The sequence below is a fragment of the Haliotis cracherodii genome, unplaced genomic scaffold (assembly GCF_022045235.1).
Source record: "Haliotis cracherodii isolate W230 unplaced genomic scaffold, xgHalCrac1.p SCAF_6, whole genome shotgun sequence".
Lineage (NCBI taxonomy): Eukaryota > Metazoa > Mollusca > Gastropoda > Lepetellida > Haliotidae > Haliotis > Haliotis cracherodii.
In genome coordinates this window covers 34,778,808-34,799,457 of record NW_027266319.1, presented here as the reverse complement: position 1 = coordinate 34,799,457, position 20,650 = coordinate 34,778,808, and the positions used below count along the sequence as shown (strand labels likewise).

Below are 20,650 nucleotides of genomic sequence, written 5' to 3'. Positions count from 1 at the left end.
TTAATTCTGATGGCATACTAATAATCACATAGAAACTTTTTAAAATCTAGATATATGTTATCCCAAAAGATTTGAACAGTCATTTGTTAAAATCAGTAAATAATTGTTTATTCCAAATTGATCTATATTTCAGGATTAATTTTTCAATAATTTGCGATGTTGTATTTCATGGGTATGATAACCTTCTTGCATACACTCATGCCAAGAATAACGAACCATGTACAACAAATGTCCATCCATTAACGACAGGCAGAAAGACAGACAGACTTTTCGATAACAAAATATCTCTCATATAAACAGTTACTAAAACAACAAACAAATATACAAGTTCATATTGTATGAAAGAGGTCGGTATAAACTGAACTGATAAATTGAAAGCATTCAATCAAGACATATTTGCATTCTTTCAACTTACGGGTAATTTTGGACTTGAAGGGGGATCCAGTGATGTGTTTGTCTGCAAACTTGACTGTGATGCAGTACTCTCCAGGAGCTGTGGGGACGTAGCTGACGGTGCAGGTGCCGTCCTCGTTGTCCTTGCAGTTGATCTCAGTCTTGGACGGGCCCTCAATGGCCAGAGACATACCACCTGCAAGCAGATCAGTGATGAAGTGTGGGAGGGAGTGAGTGGAGTTTAACACCACAAGATCAGTATTCCAGACATATCACAGTGTGGGACAACATCGGTGGTTTCACGATTTTAATGATGAACAAATGATGAACACGTTATTTCTACTTGTCCAGAGGATGAAACAGTGCCGTGTCTGTTGCTTGGATACATACCAGCACCAGCATTCTTTGTGTTGATGGTGAAGATGGCGGGCTCACTGGTGACGCCGTGGCTCAGACCGGGACCATAGGCGGTGACATAGCCGGAGTTGACGGCATCAACGTGGAACAAGAATGGGCTTCCTGTTGGCACAACAAGTTGACTAGAGTACTTTTACTCAGGAAAGTATAGGCTGAGTTTTTAGCCATTGACTCATGGTGAAGATGAAGAAAATTCAAGAATAAATCTCATCAAGGACAACTTAACGGTAGTTGAGTTCAATATTTTGCAAACAATTAAAGAACTTTATGCATTAATTACATCTACATTCAAAGTAGCCAATGAGAAGACAGACTGACCTTCAATGCTCTGGTTGTTGTAGTTGACATGCATCTCATGGAGTCCAGTCTCAGAGGGCTGGTACTTGATGGTGACAGTGCCATCTTGGTTGTCCTCGATCTTCGGGTACGCTCGCTTTCCTGACGGCATTACGACATATGCTGAAACACAAATACACCACATCATAAGACGTCATCAAACCGACATAAACAGTGTTGTCATCTCATCTTCAAACCAGTCAGGGTTTAGGTCTACGACATCATAATCATGGTCAAAAACATAAAATAAAGTTCTGATACAGTTCTAATGGGTTATCGGCCGCCATTATTTTCAATGTAGTCATACATTCAAAGGGATCAATTTTGAGGTATCAAATGAAAACTTAATCTGATTAAAATGAGATCTTAGTTCTGGCTAGCGTTAAACAACAGGACATCCCATTACAGGTCACGTTCTGACATGACCCATAATTGGATGTCCTCAGATCTTTGCTTAGCTGTAGCGAGATCTGATTTGAAAGAGACTGGTTAAAATGAAGCGTCAAATTTTCGTCAGAGAAACATTTTTCAATAACATGTTGGAATCAAGAGCACCTCATCAGTTGTGTCAGTTTTATCTAATAACTGGAAACTGTTCCTTTATCTAGCTGCTATTTGCTGATCAGGTTATGTTGATGTAAAGTCAGGTTGAGGACACTGAAGTCTACTGAAATGAGGGTAGGTGTATCCAGATTGGATGAATACCAGTGAACGTTTTACCTGAGACAAAGTTGAAGATAGGTCCAACCGGGATACAGAAGTCGACAGGCTGGTACAGACCAGATCCAGGGGCAGCGCTCACGTTGTCAGCGGTGTCGGGCACAATCAGGTCTTCAGCAGTGCCAACCTGAAATACAGTACAAAACACATACAGCACATGTACATAACGGAATCTGTAGTTTACCATTCCATTGTGAATCTCTCAGAACCTATGTGATATTACTCTCAGCACGTATGTGATACTGCTCCAAGAACTTATGATATATTTTTCAAAGAATCTATGTGAAATTGCTCATATAGCATATGTGATATTACTCTCAGCAGCTATGTGCTATTACTCTCAGAACCTATGTGATATTACTCTCAGCAGCTATGTGATATTACTCTCAGAACCTATGTGATATTACTCTAAGCATGTATGTCATATTATGCCAAGAACCTACGCAATATTATTTTCAGCACCAAAATGATATTACTCTCATAGCAAATGAGATAGCACTCTCAACACTTATGTGATATTTACTGCATGGCAAACACTCTTTCTGTAACTGTCAAAAACCGGCAAGAAAAGCACCACTTAATCTCCTGATGCTAATTAACTGCAATTTATGAAAATAAAAAAGTTTTATCAAAGAAAGTGTGGATGGATTATTTTGGCAGCCATGGTGCCAGAGACATATTGACTTTCATGAAGTTTGTGATGCTGGATTGATGCAGTGAGTGCGAGGCAAGTGTTTTGGCAACAGTGATGACGAGGATATGTACAGCAGACCTTATCGTAGCTGACACCAGGTGAAAGACTGAGATATGCCATGTGCAGACTGAACGGATGGCATGGCAATTAATTCTGATGAAAACTCGACATCAGCTTTAACTAGATGTCAGTGGATTTAACTAGATGTCAGTGGATTTATCTAGACGTCAGTGGATTTAGCTAGACGTAAGTGGATTTAGCTAGACGTAAGTGGATTTAGCTAGACGTAAGTGGATTTATCTGGACATCAGTGGATTTATCTAGACATCAGTGGATGTAACTAGATATCATTGGACTTGACTCAATGTCAGTGGATTTAGCTAGACGCCAGTGGATATAACTAGATGTCAGTGGATTTAACTAGACGTCAGTGGACTGAACTAGATGTCAATGGATTTTTTGCAAGCATGCAATCTATGAGACCATGATCTAGCATACATTTAAAACTCCCTTTTTTTTAACACAAGAGTATTACCAAGGAAACATTGGGAGTAGACTGACCAGACAACTATTGTAGTATCATGCCAACAAATAATTAAGTACAGTGATGTGCTGAAAATGGCTAGACATCAGTAGACATGTATAGTCATGCTGTGTCAATAGGACCTAGTGCAATAGCTCTCAACTATTCAGGGTGATTACTACTGATGAGAGATTGACATGAGTATAAAGGAGACAAATGATCACAGAAATTAGTGTGGTGCGTACACTAAGATAAATTGTATTGATACATGTCTTATAAAGCTACTGGAATGATGGTCTTTAGGGATATAGTCTGCGACTTAAGCCAAAAGTCCAAAGCCTGAGTCCAATAAAATGTGTGTTACCTATGTTATCTCACTCATATATGCAATTGTTGTTACTGTTAATCCTCTACTGTTAATCCTCCACCTACTATACATAGACTGTACTAAGTCCCTCATTCAGTCTTGCTTGACAAGGTATAAGGATCTATACCGAAACATCATTTTTTACAGTATTAAAGAAGTTGTCATCCATAAAATTGTGTCTACCTTGCCCAATAAAATTTCTCAAAAAAGTTCTGCTCATAATAACCAACATATTAACATTAACATATATTCAAATTGCTGTAAACAGATTAGTTTAGGCTGGTAGGCTCGGACGTATTGTCAGACTAATGATATCTGGATTACCTACTAGCTGAGCCTATCACTATGCATGTTACAACTGGGCAGTCCTAGTCTGTTACTGACTGAACCTCCTCATCCAATAATACACAAGCTCATTCTGGATGCAATGAACTATCCAATCAGGACATGAAACACAAGCTATTCCATTCAAACAATGAGTTCAGGAACCATCTTGTTGTAAAAGTTACGACAGATGAGAACCCCAGGTACCTTTCCGTATTCTGAAATGTACGTTAACCAAAAGCAGAATACCGTATTCAACGTAATAAGCGCCCAGGGCGCTCTCAAAATTAGAAATGGGGGCTCTTATTAGAATATTATTTTGGTGAAAAAAACAGAGTTGAAAAATAAATTTCATGGTTTATGCTGACAGCCTGAAATGTTTATGTACGACAGATATATCTTTCCAGAATTTAATTGCCCATAATTAAGGGTGCATATAACACACGAGTGCATATTATATGCGAATAAATAAGTCTTGTGTACATTGATCAATCAGAAGGGGTGCTAACTGGGATTGTTCACTAGCCAATATGTTAGCAATTATCGCCGTTTGGCGATTACTAGAGCGGGGCGATTATTACGTCGAATACGGTACACAAATGTACCCTGGTTTGAAAATGCAAGCAAGGGAGAGCCAATTCAACAATGTCCAAAACCGGTTCCATTACAAACTTGCCTTGTCCAAACCCTAACCGAGTTTGTTCATTGTGGAACAGACAAGTACATATCTGTCGTAGCTTACACAACAACCCCAGCATTAGTGGGTTGGGGTGTTAGAGTGGCGATGTCTGTTAGATCAGCGATGTTTGTTAGAGTGGTGTGTGTTAGACCGGTGATGTGTGTTAGAGTGGTGTGTGTTAGACCGGCGATGTGTGTTAGAGTGGTGTTGGGTGTTAGAGTGGTGAACTCACCTGACTTCTCCATAGGTCGTACTCTTCGGGTGAGACGGCCTAGGAAGCAACACACAAAAACGGGATCAGACCATGCACATGCCACACGGCAATGAACACAACTTGCAATATCTCAACACACACATCTGTTTGATAAAGTCATAAAAAGACCTCTGTTATTCAAACTGGAAACAAACTTGAAGTATAATTTAAATCAACACCAGCTTTTCAGGTCAAATATCAATATTTTCAAGAATTAGTTTTTGAAATGTTTGTGTTCAGATAGTGCTAATAGTTTTCAAACAGTGTGCCCTTATTTCCTTACAGTGGTGTACACTACTCAACTTTTGATAGGGACAATTCTATTCTGAACAAAACAGTTAAGGATCATTCATATTTTGGGGTATGTGTTTCAGTGAAGACTGAGCACAAAAGTTCATAATAATATCCCAAAAATATTCATGTTCCCGAATATTTTTGTTTAATATATTATTCAATTATACGCCAAACTGGCTCCAGGATGTTGGCTGTGACAGGCTTCCATACATCAATATCCCTATCCAATGTTGAGCAGCATATTTATCTATTTTCTTAATTATTATAAAATATATATATATCTCAAAACAAAATAAGGATATAAGAACACTGTCGGACAAAATTGTGTAATGTGCTTGAAAACTTGTTCCTTATAGATATACTGCAACTCTTAACACAGGGCTGATAAAGCCTGTACTCCATCTCCTATCTCTCGACTGCATCGCTCACTAAACACTGACTACACAGAGCATCCCTGACTAAACACTGACTAAACAATGCACAACTGGCTAAACATGACAGCACAATGCGAAGACACTGCAAAGACTGAAGCAGCACTGGATCTAATCAGGATTGATCAATTTCCAAAGTTCCTTCTCTTTCAACAACTAATATCAGGAAAATAAATTTGTAGCTATTTGAACAATGGCAAAATGGTCATAGGGAAATTCCCCCCATATCATTATTTACTTAGAAACAGAAACTATTTCATTAAAAAAGTGCAGCAATTACAGACAGCTTCCTGCTTCACAGATCCACAGACACTAACTGTTGAGAGAATTTACTTGTTAACAGGGCACCTCTTAAATTAATTGCTTCAATTTCTACTAACCACATTGCCATGGCAACAGGTTTACACTTTTTCTACTTTCAAGCACATTACACTTGGGTTCAAGTTTTGAAATATTAATTAGGACATCTGCATCATGTTGAGTTTCATGCTTTAGTTTATCTAGGTCAGATAATGGAACTGAATATGGTAGTCACACTTTAACATGCACAGCACACGCATTCATGTTAACACCACACACTCACATGCATTCATGTCAACACCTCACGTGCAGAAAGAGGTAGTTGTAAACATCAGAATCGGCACACACACATCCCTCCGGAAGTTTGTTTGCTGTTTGGTGCTGCATATTCCAGCTTTTCGATATCAGTCTTTCAAAACAACCAGACAATCCAGTGATTGATAGAATGAGCAAGGCTCCACATACTCAGTTTACGAAGACAGGCAGACCACCCTATCCATTAAACCACCTCTTACAACAAGCAGGTTGCTGGGGACCTATTCTAACCCAGAACTCAATGTTTTATTGTTACCAGAGCAAGAAATATAGGTTTGGGTTGTGATCGAGAGCTAAACTGGTCAGAGTTGTAGACTCCATAGCTTTACACTGACATAAGCTAGCTGGAGAATAGCATGCAACCTTGGCTTCCTCAAGATCAACATATACCAAACTGAACTCTACTCCACGGGACTGTTCTAACTGGGCAAGGACTTCAGGGGTTTCTACAAGGAGTTGATACTGTTCAAGTATCGGTTGTTCTAAGACCACACCTCCTTGCCTTATCAAGTTCTTTTGTTAACTGACAACCCTCCATCCTTTAAGCTGATATACAAACCAATTATTTGATGCTCAGTACAAGTGCCACTACCAACTGTTGACATTAACTGAATTATTTTCCCTGCTTGCTCTCCACACATAAGGATCCAAATGTCCTCAAATTAACATTCACTTGATGGTTTACAAGAAAAAGCTTTTAAAGGAAGATCTTTTTGCCCCTAAAGCCTATTGACATCTGATCTTGTAACTGGTTTATGAGCCCATGAAGGGATGTATTTCAGACTCAGCTTCAAGACAAACATACACCAGAACCTATGCTATAAAACACTCCCTGCATGTCATGCTGGCGTTATGCATTACACAAGGAAAGGTTGGTTGGTTGGTTTGTTGTTTAAGGCCGCACTCAGCAATGTTGTAGCTATATGACGGCGGTCTGTAAATAATCGAGTCTGGACCAGACAATCCAGTGATTGACATCATGAGCATCGATCCACACAATTGGGATCGATGACATGCATCAACCAAATCAGCAAGCCTGACCACCCGATCCCGTTAGTCACCTTTTACGACAAGCATAGTCACCCTTTACGGCAAGCATTGGTTGCTGAAGACCTATTCTACCCCGGAATCTTCACATACACAAGGAAGGAAATCTTTCATCCACATATCTAACATTCTGTGTTTTAATATCTCTTTACCTGCCATGGGATTCCAATAGAAGTCCTCAGTATTTCAAAAAACCTACTCAAATGAAGTTTGTATTTGTAGGATGACCTGTGTGTCATCCACACGTTTGAGTGGACCACTGCTCAAGCTATCAAACACTGGTTTCCGTGGCCAGAGTGCCGTTGTACAAAACAACCTCACCGCTATGTTTATGTATGGGTGTTACGATCACCTTAACGCTAAGATTGCTTTGTACAATGGCACCCTGGACTACAGGCCACATCTATTGCCCACACAGGTTTAAAACAACTCTCACTCATTCATTCTGATTGGAGGAACACACACAGCGTGACAAGCAAAACAGTCAGTGAATTAAATACTACACAACATTAACAAGCCATTCAACAGTCAATGAAACAAATACTAAACAACATTAACAAACCATTCAACTTGTGCAGGAATCTTCAGAACAAATAAACATCGGTATAATTATGTTGACAAATAAATGGGATGAGATTATATCCTGAGTGTGTTTCCGTATCATAACTATCATATGTTAAGAAGAAAAATTGAATAAGGAGTCTTTGGCTGGCTTAATACATTATATTATTCTTAACACATGATATCTACAATCTGGAAAACACACAAGGTTTATAATCTCCCTATGATATAATGTCATTCTCAAAATAACTGATGTTGAAGATGCACTATCCGTTAATGAAGTAACTTTAGAATCAGCGTATGAATAAAATGTTTGAGTGAACTGCCCACTCTATCATACAGTGCCATTGGCTTTCCAGCCAATGGATTCTTTATCAATCTAGAGTGATTAATTTAGTATGGTTTAACTTGGTATGGTATTGCCACTTTTAGGAACATTCAAGCAATATAGCTAAAGGCGACACCAGATATGTCCCTCACACATTGTCACTTGGAAGGCCCGTCAATCCCAAGACTGGGGGTTACTGAAAATTGCTGAAAACTGCCAAGGGCACAATTTAATTTGTTACAGGGAATTAACTCATGTTCTTATCACCCCTCTATCCACAAATAATGAACTGTCCCTCACTGACATGAGACATTCCATCATACACCATGAACATCTTTGCATGTCAAAATCAGATAGGATTAAAGCATCCACTCTAATGAAACAAGATCCAACAACGTTTTTCACAGGAGAATAAATTCCAATGACTTTTTTTACAGCAAAGGCAACAATAACCAAGAATAAATTTGTTTATTTCAATGTTTTTATGTATCCTATGTCACATTCCATCATACCTTAGACAAGACCATGACATAGCACCCACATGTCATCACCCTCAACACAGATTACACAAGACTGTCTCTGCTCCAAGTCCCGCATGTCGTGACCCTCCAACTATATATTACATAAGACTGTCTCTGCTTCAGCAGCGGTTCTCCATTACATCGTTTGCTCCGCACATCAAAATAAAAACTATTCGTGTTGCCTTTCCTCTTCTTGTGACATGAGGTCTTATCTCAGCTAGCCAGATGCAAGGCTTTCAGGGGTGTTATCTATTTACTTCTACAAATCCATGGAAAGTTTCAAACTTGTGAAATGTGACCCAGCCTCCATGATATGCTGCCTGAACACCTTCATCCATATATTCATTTCATTGCATAACATTTCTGATTTAAGGCAATTTGTATTCTCAAGAGGGGAGAAAACATACTATTTGATGACCAACATGTAATATGGCTGTCTCCTTCTATACAAGAGTGTCACATGTTACACCTCGCAGACATGGTGCATCTGTTATAATCGTTTCAAAGCTTTGGCTCCATGTTTCTTTCTGTAAAAGATTTAATTCTGGAGTTTTTTCATTAAAATATTTGGTTGGCTAAGTTTTCTGTAAAAGATTTAGTTCACTGTTTTTTCTTTAAAAGATTTATATTGCTGTTTTTTCTTTCAAAAGTCTTGTGCTGATGACAAGAGCATGAATTCAACTTGATGCGTTCCTCCACAGTTTTATGTAACAGGACACAAAGAACAGGAACCGTTCTCTTTTGTCCTCGAAACCTTCAGTCTGATTTTCCCTTCACAGGCTTGCAATATCCATCAACTATTTGCTGTTTTCTGTTTAACCAGGAAAACTTAATGTACCATTTCATCATTAGACCCCAGTTGCTTCAGCGTGAGCAAAACATTACACAATCTCGCTACCCAATGAACACAGCCTCCTGATTAAAGACCCAAACTTCCCCTCTTTCCTATGGTAAAACAATTAATATATCGTCTTATTTTTATGCGTTAGATTTATTATGAAAATTTCACTCATTTCTCATCAAAACTGACAAAAAGTGTAATCCGTGGAGAGCTTTCTTCATGAGTATTTAGTTCAAAGCATGAAATGTTGGCACGAATTCACATACCTAGCCTTGAGATACAAAGCCAGCTCTAGACCTGCCCGGTGCCATCTCCGGCACAAGGAGACACCCCACTGTGCCAACATTCTACACATTCTTTTATCTGAAGTCTACACACAGGACACAGACATCCTGCTCATGCCCACTTAATGTCTAACAGTTTCTTAGGAGTCAAAATGTGACTTGAATTTCCATGCTTTCATCGTGATCTTCCATAACATATCAGTTCATAATTCAAAGACAAGACCATGTTTCCTTTTATAGACAACAGATAATATCTGCTGTATCATGTTCTAACTCTCTCTACCATCATTCCAATCAACTAAAATCTCCATCAACTAAAACGCCCCAACCTATCTCCTTCAGAAGATACACATCCCCAAACTATCTCCTACAGAAGACACACATACCCCAAACTATCTCCTACAGAAGACACACATACCCAAACTATGTCCTACAGAAGACAAACAACCCCAAACTATCTCCTACAGAAGACAAACAACCCCAAACTATCTCCTACAGAAGACACACATACCCAAACTATCTCCCTCAGAAGACACACATCCCCAAACTATCTCCTACAGAAGACAAACAACCCCAAACTATCTCCTACAGAAGACACACAACCCCAAACTATGTCCTACAGAAGACACACATCCCCAAACTATCTCCCTCAGAAGACACACATCCCCAAACTATCTCCCTCAGAAGACACACATCCCCAAACTATCTCCTTCAGAAGACACACAACCCCAAACTATCTCCTACAGGAGACACACAACCCCCAACAACATCCTAGAGAAGTCACACATCCCCAAACTATATCCCCAAGAAGACACATAACCCCAAACTATATCCCCCAGAAGACACACAACCCCAAACTATCTCCCCCAGAAGACACACACACCCAAACTTTCTCCCCCAGAAGACAAGCTGAACAGCCACAACAAAACTTCATCCTACTCCATGCCAGCACATGCTCCAACAACAGCAACAGACGAGATACACAACAGCAGACATTTTCCATCACACCTCATGTCAGGCTGACTTCTAACCTCTCCAACACTCATCTGCTCACCCAAACTGCCATTTTACATATTATATTACCACTGTGATCTCCTGTAGATATTCTCATTTGTGAACAGTAAAGCAATTGTTATGTCCCTGTTTGTTGAGCATCATGGATGAAGAGGCTGTTTCACATTGTTGTAAGATGTTCCACATAAGGCATACACATTCCAGGAATACCTAGCTATAACTACCAGCTTGTCATCAAGACCTGCAACACTGTTATTCAATGTGGAACCATCATCTAGGAATATCTAGCTATAACTACCTACTTATAATCACGATATGCAACATTGTTCTTCATCATGGACACAGCATCTAGGAATATCTAGCTATAACTACCTACTTATAACCAAGATCTGCAACACTGTTGATCATCATGGACACAATATCAAGGAATATCTAACTATAACTACCTACTCATAATCAAGACCTGTAACACTGTTGTTCATCATGGACACATTATCTAGGAATATCTAGCTATAACTACCTACTTATAACCAAGATCTGCAACACTGTTGTTCATCATGGACACATCATCTAGGAACATCTAGAAATAACTACCTACTCATAAGACCTGCAACACATCTAGATTTGATTACAGATACTTACTTGTGTCAACACATGCTTCATATAAACATAGCTGATATTTGTATTACTTACAAGTAACAGGAAGGAGATTCTGCCTGATATACCATTGCTTGTTTAATATCGACAGCAGTGTTCTCTGCACTCATCCATGCCCTGTCATACTAAGATTTGGAGTCAATGGATATTTAATCCTATAACCATGCGGTAAACATGGAGTATATTTCTAGTGTATCCTCCTATGTTGTTCACATTCCAGATAGATACTCCATAACCAGCATTATGCCAAAACAAACAGTGACTGAAATTTACTGAAAATCACCCAAACAGATGGCAACATATCAAGTAGTTATTTTATGACATGGAAAACAAAATTTCACTTTGGAATATAAACTGACACATTTTTTTAAGAGAATTTCTAAAAAAGCTAAATCATCTTCCAAGGAAAGTCAATGCAAAATACAAGCTTCTGCCCTCAGTGTTTGAGAATGTTGTGCTTAGATGAACACATGTAGGGAGATGTAATGGGGTAAGGAAGAGCGCCTGGAAGAGCTGAGCAAGAGGGTAGTTACCATATGCCATCACAGGTAAATCTCTGCTATTCCAGACTGTTCTGTTAGTGATGGACATTCTTACAAACAACATCAGGTCCTCATACCAACATTGTGAAAAATGTTCAAACTCATAATTGCCATGTTTTGGCAGAAACATTGAAATATTCCCATAGGATTGTTGTTTAGTTGATGGTTGACTTGTGTCTGTGTTAACAGTACAATATCATGCCTGGTTGAAAAGAAAACTATGAAAACCAAGTACAAGTACTTTGAAAACATTAACAGCTACAGACATAAATTCCTAACTTTGCAGTGACAGGATTACAAGAAGACAACCATCAAGTCAGGAATGTAAACCCAACTTGAAAGAGACAGGTATACTGGCACCGTGAACACTTCCTGATACAAGAGCCATTATGAATGGGAAAGGTCTTCTGTTAGTTAAGTAAAGATTTTAAAGTAGAGAGAGTTTCGAATTACCTTGAAGAAATGAAGAAATCATCAGCCCTAAAAGACACATTTTCCCATCCAAACTTCCTCTTCTATGTGGTGTTAAAAATTAAACAATTTGCCCCCTTAAACCATTATATGATAGAGGATACAGAAACAGGCCCAGTAAGGTCTCTTGTCTTGAATTAAGAACCACCCCACAGACAAGACTATTTCAGAGATGATGCAGAAACTGGCCTACTCAGATCTTGTGGTAAACTGAAAACCAGATCACTAATTCAGATTCCTAATGTATCAAGATGTTTATATAGGACAAAGGTCATATATAAGCTTGTGAATGAACCAGACAGTTGTGTTGCCAACAGATGGCGCTGACGTAATGCCCAGTTTTATTTCATATTCCACGACACCTGCCCAATATATCAAATTGGCTGGATTAATGCAGGCCTTCATTCAGCCTCTTCTCCAGATGGAAGGCCAGGCAGCAGCCACATCCAGGTCAGCTTTACGGAAGGCGATGGCGCATCATGATGCCTTCATCTGCCAGTTAACTTCAATATTATGTGTGTATGCCATCCTTGTGATAAGACCCTTGCCAAAATATGCCATAAAATTTGAAAGTTATTCTTGGCTGCAGTGGTATGAGTTAAATACAACCTATACTAGTGAGTGGTCATAGAATGTCTGATGCTGATGTTCCTAGTCCACTGTTCATGAATGATCTGGCACTACAGTGTTGGCACATTGTTGCACTCTACTGGTGGGACATTGTTGCACTCCACTGGATGGACATTGTTGCACTTTACTAGTGGGGACATTGTTACACTTTACTGGTGGGACATTGTTGCACTCTACTGGATGGACATTGTTGCACTTTACTGGTGGGACATTGTTGCACTCTACTGGTGGGACATTGTTGCACACCACTGGTTGGACATTGTTGCACTTTACTGGTGGGACATTGTTGCACTCCACTGGATGGACATTGTTGCACTTTACTGGTGGGACATTGTTGCACTCCACTGGATGGACATTGTTACACTTTACAGGTGGGACATTGTTGCACTCCACTGTTCATGCACACAGTATGTATTAATGAATCAGTGATTGCAAACTGTGTGCACACTGTTGACTAACATTCTTACATTCTATATAATGCAGGCATTTTAATTCCTGTACAGAAAGGGAAAACAATCTAGCATTCCAAACAATAAAACTATCTTATGATATTATGGCCGAAACATTTCACAACAGAACTTATAAGAAGTGAAAACATCTTGAGAAAATGGCATAACTGTCATATTGCATAACAGCCATCAGAACCTCAGTCCTCACGATTGTAACACTACAGAAATCTTCTTTTAAACATCTGATAACTGTCATCACATGACCCAAATCCCCCCAACAAGGAGCTCAAGGTAAGACCCATTCTGCTCCTGGAGTTGGGTGTAAGGAATGATGTGGGTAACCCTCAGGAGCCCATTAAGCAGTAACTGTGTAAAGCCTGGGCTTGTCAAGTCTACATGTGACTGCTACCCTTGAACCTGAGTGGCCATTAGCGATATTCCTGTAATAAACTACGGTCTTACAGGAAGTGATATCTATCGTGGCTAGTCTCAACGAGGTCTGTGATGAGTTTACATTCAGACGCAGTATATATCACAGTAATGAATTGGAACGTTGCTCTCACTGCTGATGGCAAAAAGATGTCTTATACTACATGAACTTTTCACGATAATGTCTGAAAAGTTAATCTACTTCCATTATAAGAGCATGCCATATTTGAGTTTGTCATAGTTGAAAGATCGAATTTTAGTCAAAGTGAAATAACCAGTGATAAAGTTTGAAGTACTTCTATAAACACTAGGAATTTGAGATACCTCTACCTCAAGGTTTATATATATCTATATATTTGCAAAGCAGTCTACATGGACTGATCATATGCCTGTCTATCTTGAAGGTAGAAACAGGCCTGATAATTGAAATTGCATTCCAATGGACAAATCTCATCAATCTTTGGGTATTTTTATGTAGAGCCACTTTCTGTCGAGGGGTGGCGAGGATGAGTAACGTTTTGTCATGGGATGATGTTCCCCCCATTGCTGCCTGTAAACATCCCCGTGGCCAGAGAGAGACGAATGAAACGAGTAAACCAATTACATTCAAGTTTCTTCTGCAGGTTGATGTGCTGACAACATTTTACTGCACAATATAAATATCCTGACTTGAACATAAATAAACATGACTCCCAGCATCTTGCAAAATGAAATATTTAGACAATTAACAAAACTAAAAATCCCTGTGAATGATAAGATTTACAATTTGCTGGGACAAATTAAGTTAATCAATAGAAACAGGAAGAGCATAGTGAATTCATTTTATACCATGCTTGTGTAGAGGCCATAAAATTTCCGAGTCCCGTGATGGGATTCGAACCACAAACCTTCTGATCAGAGGTCGGACACCTTGTCCATATGACCAAAGAGGTTAACCCCGTCAGCAAGCTGACAAGGTAAGGATGTCATCTGTGCGATGACTCCACACCCTGCTACACTTAGAAATATTCAAGTGGACACAATAACTGACTTCACACCTTGTACACATAGGGAAATCGAACTAGGGTCTTAAGCAAAGGATCCAACGGTAGCACTAGGCTACCCAACCCCACTAGCAACATATAGAGTCGTGAAACATATCCGTCATTGCCATGTTGGTAGTTCTTTCATCTACATCCAACCATTTATCCTCAGATTGACTACTGAATATGAACTACCTGAGGTTATTTAGATAAGCAGCAAGTCCTGCTACATCTTACCCCAAGTACTATGTGTTAAGATAGGACATGCATGGGAAGCCTTGGGGGGAACTGTTCCAGTACTGGGTACTGCCCCTGCTATCAAGGACTAAATGACTCTCTTGCTGAGTTGATAGTCTTAACAGTTTTGCACTATTCCGTTAGATATAGAAACTACCAAAGATGCTTAATATATGTTTTACAGAATAGTCTTCCACCATTCAGATCCTGTGACTAAACTACCAACGATGCCAAAAATGTCTTTTAAAAGATGTTGATCAGCTATGTACTGTAGCTACCAGTTATGTGCCATGCCATTAGCTACAGCTTTTCAGAGAGGGCCTGTCACTATTACAATAAACTGACAATGATTCTAAACACTTTATCAGTATTCATAAAAAAGGTTATTTAGTGATAATGAAAACAGAGGTGCAAATACCCCCCAAAAACCTTGCCTCCACTTCACAGAGCACAACTAGCAGCATATATACATTGTAGCTAACTATCAATTTGCCTAATGACAAGCGATACCTGGTATTTAATAATTAAATGTCACAACTACGACTACAATATTATGAACTATATAATATTATTGTGCCACTTAACTTCTTCTAATCTTCAGGCATTCTTTAAATGTGATGCTCCTAATGTATAGGTTCAAATCACACAATTTCTCTTCATGTATATAACCTCTATTCACACTTCTTTCCTTAGTGTATGTAACCTCTATTCACACTGCTTTCCTTAGCGTATATAATCTCTATTCACACTGTTTTCCTTAGAGTAAATAACCTCTATTCACACTGCTTCCCTTAGTGTATATAATCTCTTTTCACATATTCAACAAAACTCATGCAAAAATATTTCAACTGCATAAGACCATTTCACAACATATATCTGATCCATTTGTCTATGAGACAATAGACAATGTGTAAATACAAACCTTACTTAGAGTTTAACATTGAAAAATCGAACACAAAATATACTATACCTTAAAGAAATTTCCTCAACACAACCTTAAAAATCCACTGCAACAATTTGAAAGACAGTCGAAAAGCTTCTCTTAAAATGCCAAGAGTATGCTGTGGAGGAGATAGTAAAATTGGAGGGAGTTGGTATCCCTTCCACTATGGGCAAGCGTAATCCAATGAGTGGAGCTGCAGTTTAATTCCGTGAGGCCGTTGCTTCTCTACAGGGAGTGAAAGATAGAATACTCCAAGGCTGGTGTCGCCACAGCTCAGAGTACTCACCCACCACACATCTCACTCCTGACTTGAAAACATAATTTATCACAAATAAAGATGGATCTATTTTTGTTAATGAAAGCTTAGTCATAATAGACTTGGGTTCAGTCTTGTAAAGTGTAAAGCGATCTAGGTAGAAGGCCAAAGATGCATCTGTTAAGGAATATGAGTTTCCCCTCAATCATAATCAGTGGAGATAATCTTGTTTTAATGGCTAAATGCATTTGCAAGTAGTTTAACAGTGCCCATAAATGCACAAGAATTTCAAAACTGTCATGAACCTGGAATTTGAGCTTGGTCCAGCCAATCTGTATCACAAGACATGAAAAGGTTTTAAGCCAATCAGGAACTCTGGTTAGGAGACTTGGTGAGATGTAAACCAATCGGATTCTCTTGTCTATCTTGAAATCAAAGGACTAAAACGCTCCTGCATATAAAGTTCATAGTTACAGATTTGACAAGATCCCAGACGATAACAAAGCAGAGACAGGCCCTGATTAGAAAACAGGACCTGTACAAAAGATGAATAACGGAAACACACATCAGTTTTTAATGAGCTGAAACTCTACCTTTGTCGTAAGCACCAACAATCTGCATCTAAAATTCTTCTGTCTGTATGTGTCTAAATGTTGTGATTGTGTCTGTGTGTCTAAATGTTGTGATTGTGTCCATGTGTGTCTAAATGTTGTGACCGTGTGTGTCTAAATGTTGTGACTGTGTCTGTCTGTGTGTCTAAATGTTGTGACTGTGTCTGTATGTGTCTAAATGTCTAAATGTTGTGACTGTGTCCGTGTGTATCTAAATGTTGTGACTGTGTCTGTATGTGTCTAAATGTCTAAAAGTTGTGACTGTGTCGATGTGTGTCTAAATGCAGTGATTGTGCTGGAGACAAATGGCAGTAGGACAGGCAAGAAATATTTCATTATTTGTCATTTTTCATCAAAAGGACAATATCGCAACCAATTTTTAAAAGACTCTGATGGTGGATTAGGATGACACTTAAGTTCCTAAAATATTAACAAATTTAAAACCTGAAAACGCCATTATTACATGTCTGCAAATAATGCTCAAAGAGTTTAAACTTTACTTTAATTGGCTGCATGTATTTAAGTGCCATTATTACATGTCTGGTAATCATAGAACGGTTTTGCATGTATTTAAGTGGCATTATTACATGTCTGGTAATCATAGAACGGTTTTGCATGTATTTAAGTGGCATTATTACATGTCTGCATGGTTATCATAGAATGGGTTTGCACGTATTTAAGTGCCATTATTACATGTCTGGTAATCACGGAATGGTTTTCAAATTGAGGGCAAAAAACATAATGACTCATCATATTTCCTCTGCTGAACAGTGAAATATTTTTTTCTCTCTACTGTTTTTATATGTTAATATTTTCTTAAGGAAGAATTTTTACACTTTTTTTCTATTTAAACTAGTCTCTAGATCTAAATATCTACAATCTAGCCCACACAGTTGGCTTGTGGACACCCTCCAGCACTTCCTGACAAACTGAATGAAGTGATAGGTCAATTAACAGTAGCATAAACTCTGTCTCAAACCTCTGGGGCACTGCAGTAAATAACAGGGGGTCATGGTGTTAGGCAGTACCGCCAACTCAGCACTATATGTTAGGGGCTTGCAATGAAATGTAATGAGGGTTTATGGGGTGGGGTGAGATGAGGTAATAGGTGGTGAAGAAAGGGGTAAAGAAGTGGGATGAGGGGTAAAGGGGTGGGATGAGGGGTAAAGGGGTGGGATGTGGGGTAAAGGGGTGGGATGAGGGGTAAAGGGGTGGGATGAGGGGTACAGGGGTGGGATGAGGGGTAAAGAAGTGGGATGAGGGGTAAAGGGGTGGGATGAGGGGTACAGGGGTGGGATGAGGGGTAAAGGGGTGGGATGAGGGGTACAGGGGTGGGATGAGGGGTAAAGAGGTGGGATGAGGGGTAAAGGGGTGGGATGAGGGGTAAAGAGGTGGGATGAGGGGTACAGCGGTGGGATGAGGGGTACAGGGGTGGGATGAGGGGTACAGGGGTGGGATGAGGGGAACAGCGGTGGGATGAGGGTTTCCTGCTCAGGTGAGGCGTTGGATGATAGAGTTAGGGTAGGATGAGAGGGTTGAAGCTTAATGAGAGAGCTGAAAGGGAGGGGTTGGCGGTAGAATGAGGGGACGAGACTTTCCCTAACAGAGCACAGACCTACCAGACTGGGCCAACTGTTGTTCATCTGAGACAGACACTTCACCACAGCTTAATAGTTTAGTTTTCTCTTGGCAAAAGTACATGTTAGACTAAAAGTACATATCACTCTAAGCAATTTGATGACTTGAAGACTTATCAGCACACTGAAAACTACTCTTTGTAAAGATAGACTTGCCTGCCCAGCTAAGTAGGCACGAAGTGATGAAGTATGAATCTCACAAAGACGAGAGTTGGAATACCATGCAGAGTCAAGGGACGGGCCGACAGAACATTCACGTGTAGGAAAAAGGGGGACTCAACAAGTAAGTTTTCCACCTTGGTGCTTTTTTAATGACTGCTACATGTTGAGCAGTGGTGTCTATCTCCTAACCATTAACACTATGTATCTGCAGAATGATCATCCAAGGTAAGGAAGGTAATAAACACAAATAACATACATGCAGAATAAAGTCAAAACTACCGCACTGTTTCTGCATTTGAGCGGCATGCCAGAGTAATGTTTCTGACTGAGGATATTACTGTTGTCATCTGAGGCAGCTGTTTCAGTCAATCAAAACTCACCATCTCGTACATTTCGAAAGCTAATGGAAAAACATGCTGATTGATTATGCTTTTTTGCAAATCTGTTTTGCAAGTCTTATCTTTCTAGTCAATGTTGTTTATTTCTTAAATTCTTTGTTCAATCTCAACTAAAATGTTATTTTTTCGCAACCTGCTGCTACTTAATTACCTTGGGATAATGGTAGGTAGTAGAGTCACCTCGTGAGGTTCATTTGAGGCTGAATGTGGAGAACTGTTTACATCAACATCACATTCCATCCAATCAAATTACCAAATAATTCAATCAATATTTCAATAAGAACTCTGGGGTTACACATAACACACTTCACAATCATTTTCAAACTCCAAAGACCAAAAAAAGAAACTTCATCAAAGTGATTGAAAACAGAATGATCTGGTACTTCTGATAAAGGAACACAATTTAGATTCCAAGTCAAATATTTACGTTCCTATTTCAGGTTGACATTTAAGTCTGTGTGCGAGACGGCAGAAGCAGCTGTCTCGCTGAAGTGTTGAAGCTTAGATCATACATTAGCTGCATGGCCACAGCTCCCAATGTCTTCAACAGACCCTCTTTTTCAGAAAGGTCCTCGTTTGAGTTTAATCTTTACGAGATAAGCAAAGACTCTGTTGAAGCCTCATTAAGAGCCTTCAATGACATGCTCCTGTCTAAACACTTTCAGGGCCTGAACACTTCCGCATTCATATTATCTTTTTAAGTGCAAGTTCTCTGCACTGATGAAAACTTCCATTGCAAGCAATTAAAATTGTTTCATTTGTTGCATGAAATTTGTGTTTGAAGTTTTGGATATTTTTTTCATTAAATTTGTGAAAGTTTTTTGCAGATATTAGAATAAATAAAACACAGTTTAAACAAGAAGTTCTTTTTAGAAAGGCTACTGATAACATGAATGGTTTAAGCATATAGGAACAACATCTTAAGTTGTACACTTAATTGCATACAATTGCCATAATTATTCTTTATGTATAAAAGTCATAAAACTTTCTTCATAGATTTGAATAAATCATAATCAATACAATTTACATTGAACGCCTTTTCATTTGATAACAATATGATGATTCCCTGTGTATTTCCAAGAAATATTCTACCATGACATTGAAGAATGCTAATTTCTAATTGGTCAAAACAGGATTCAAATTAGGTATTAAAATTTGTAATTGATACCTCAAAATTAAGCCTATTCACAGAAAAAGGTGTATGAATACTGCGATAGCCTACATGGCAATCTATAAACTACAGCTGCTGATAGCCCATCAGAACTGTAGGCCTATGGCTTTGATATCAGAACTTTATCGTTTGTCTTTAGCGAGGATTCCTAAGTCCTAGATTTAAAGCGCTCGATTTACACAGTAGGTTTATCTCCTTAATGTATCACAAACAATTTTGAAATTGATTGTATAAGCTAATAAACATGTTAATACTGTCAGTTCAGTGCCACTCTCTGAAACAACAACCAGCTTGATTTCAAACATACAACACAACCACGACCAAAAACACTCCTATTCCTTGAAATGATGGCAATCCTAAAGTTTGCTTTTCCTTGAAGTGATGACATACCAA

At 39.0% G+C, this 20,650-nt stretch overlaps 1 protein-coding gene across 10 annotated transcripts in view; it reads right to left on the bottom strand.

Annotated features, from left to right (window-relative positions):
• The window catches only part of LOC139446700 (filamin-A-like), a 171,354-nt gene that overhangs the window by 21,521 nt on the left and 129,183 nt on the right, over positions 1–20,650 (bottom strand). For 9 of the 10 annotated variants that reach the window (XM_071227975.1, XM_071227978.1, XM_071227973.1 and 6 more), the window contains 5 exons: positions 4,686–4,724; positions 1,867–1,993; positions 1,129–1,269; positions 784–912; positions 416–589 (listed from right to left, as the gene is read on the bottom strand). In XM_071227975.1, the coding sequence (XP_071084076.1) occupies positions 416–589; positions 784–912; positions 1,129–1,269; positions 1,867–1,993; positions 4,686–4,724 (610 nt within the window). The remainder of the gene's footprint in view (positions 1–415; positions 590–783; positions 913–1,128; positions 1,270–1,866; positions 1,994–4,685; positions 4,725–20,650) is intronic. The other variant, XM_071227979.1, reaches the window with a different exon arrangement.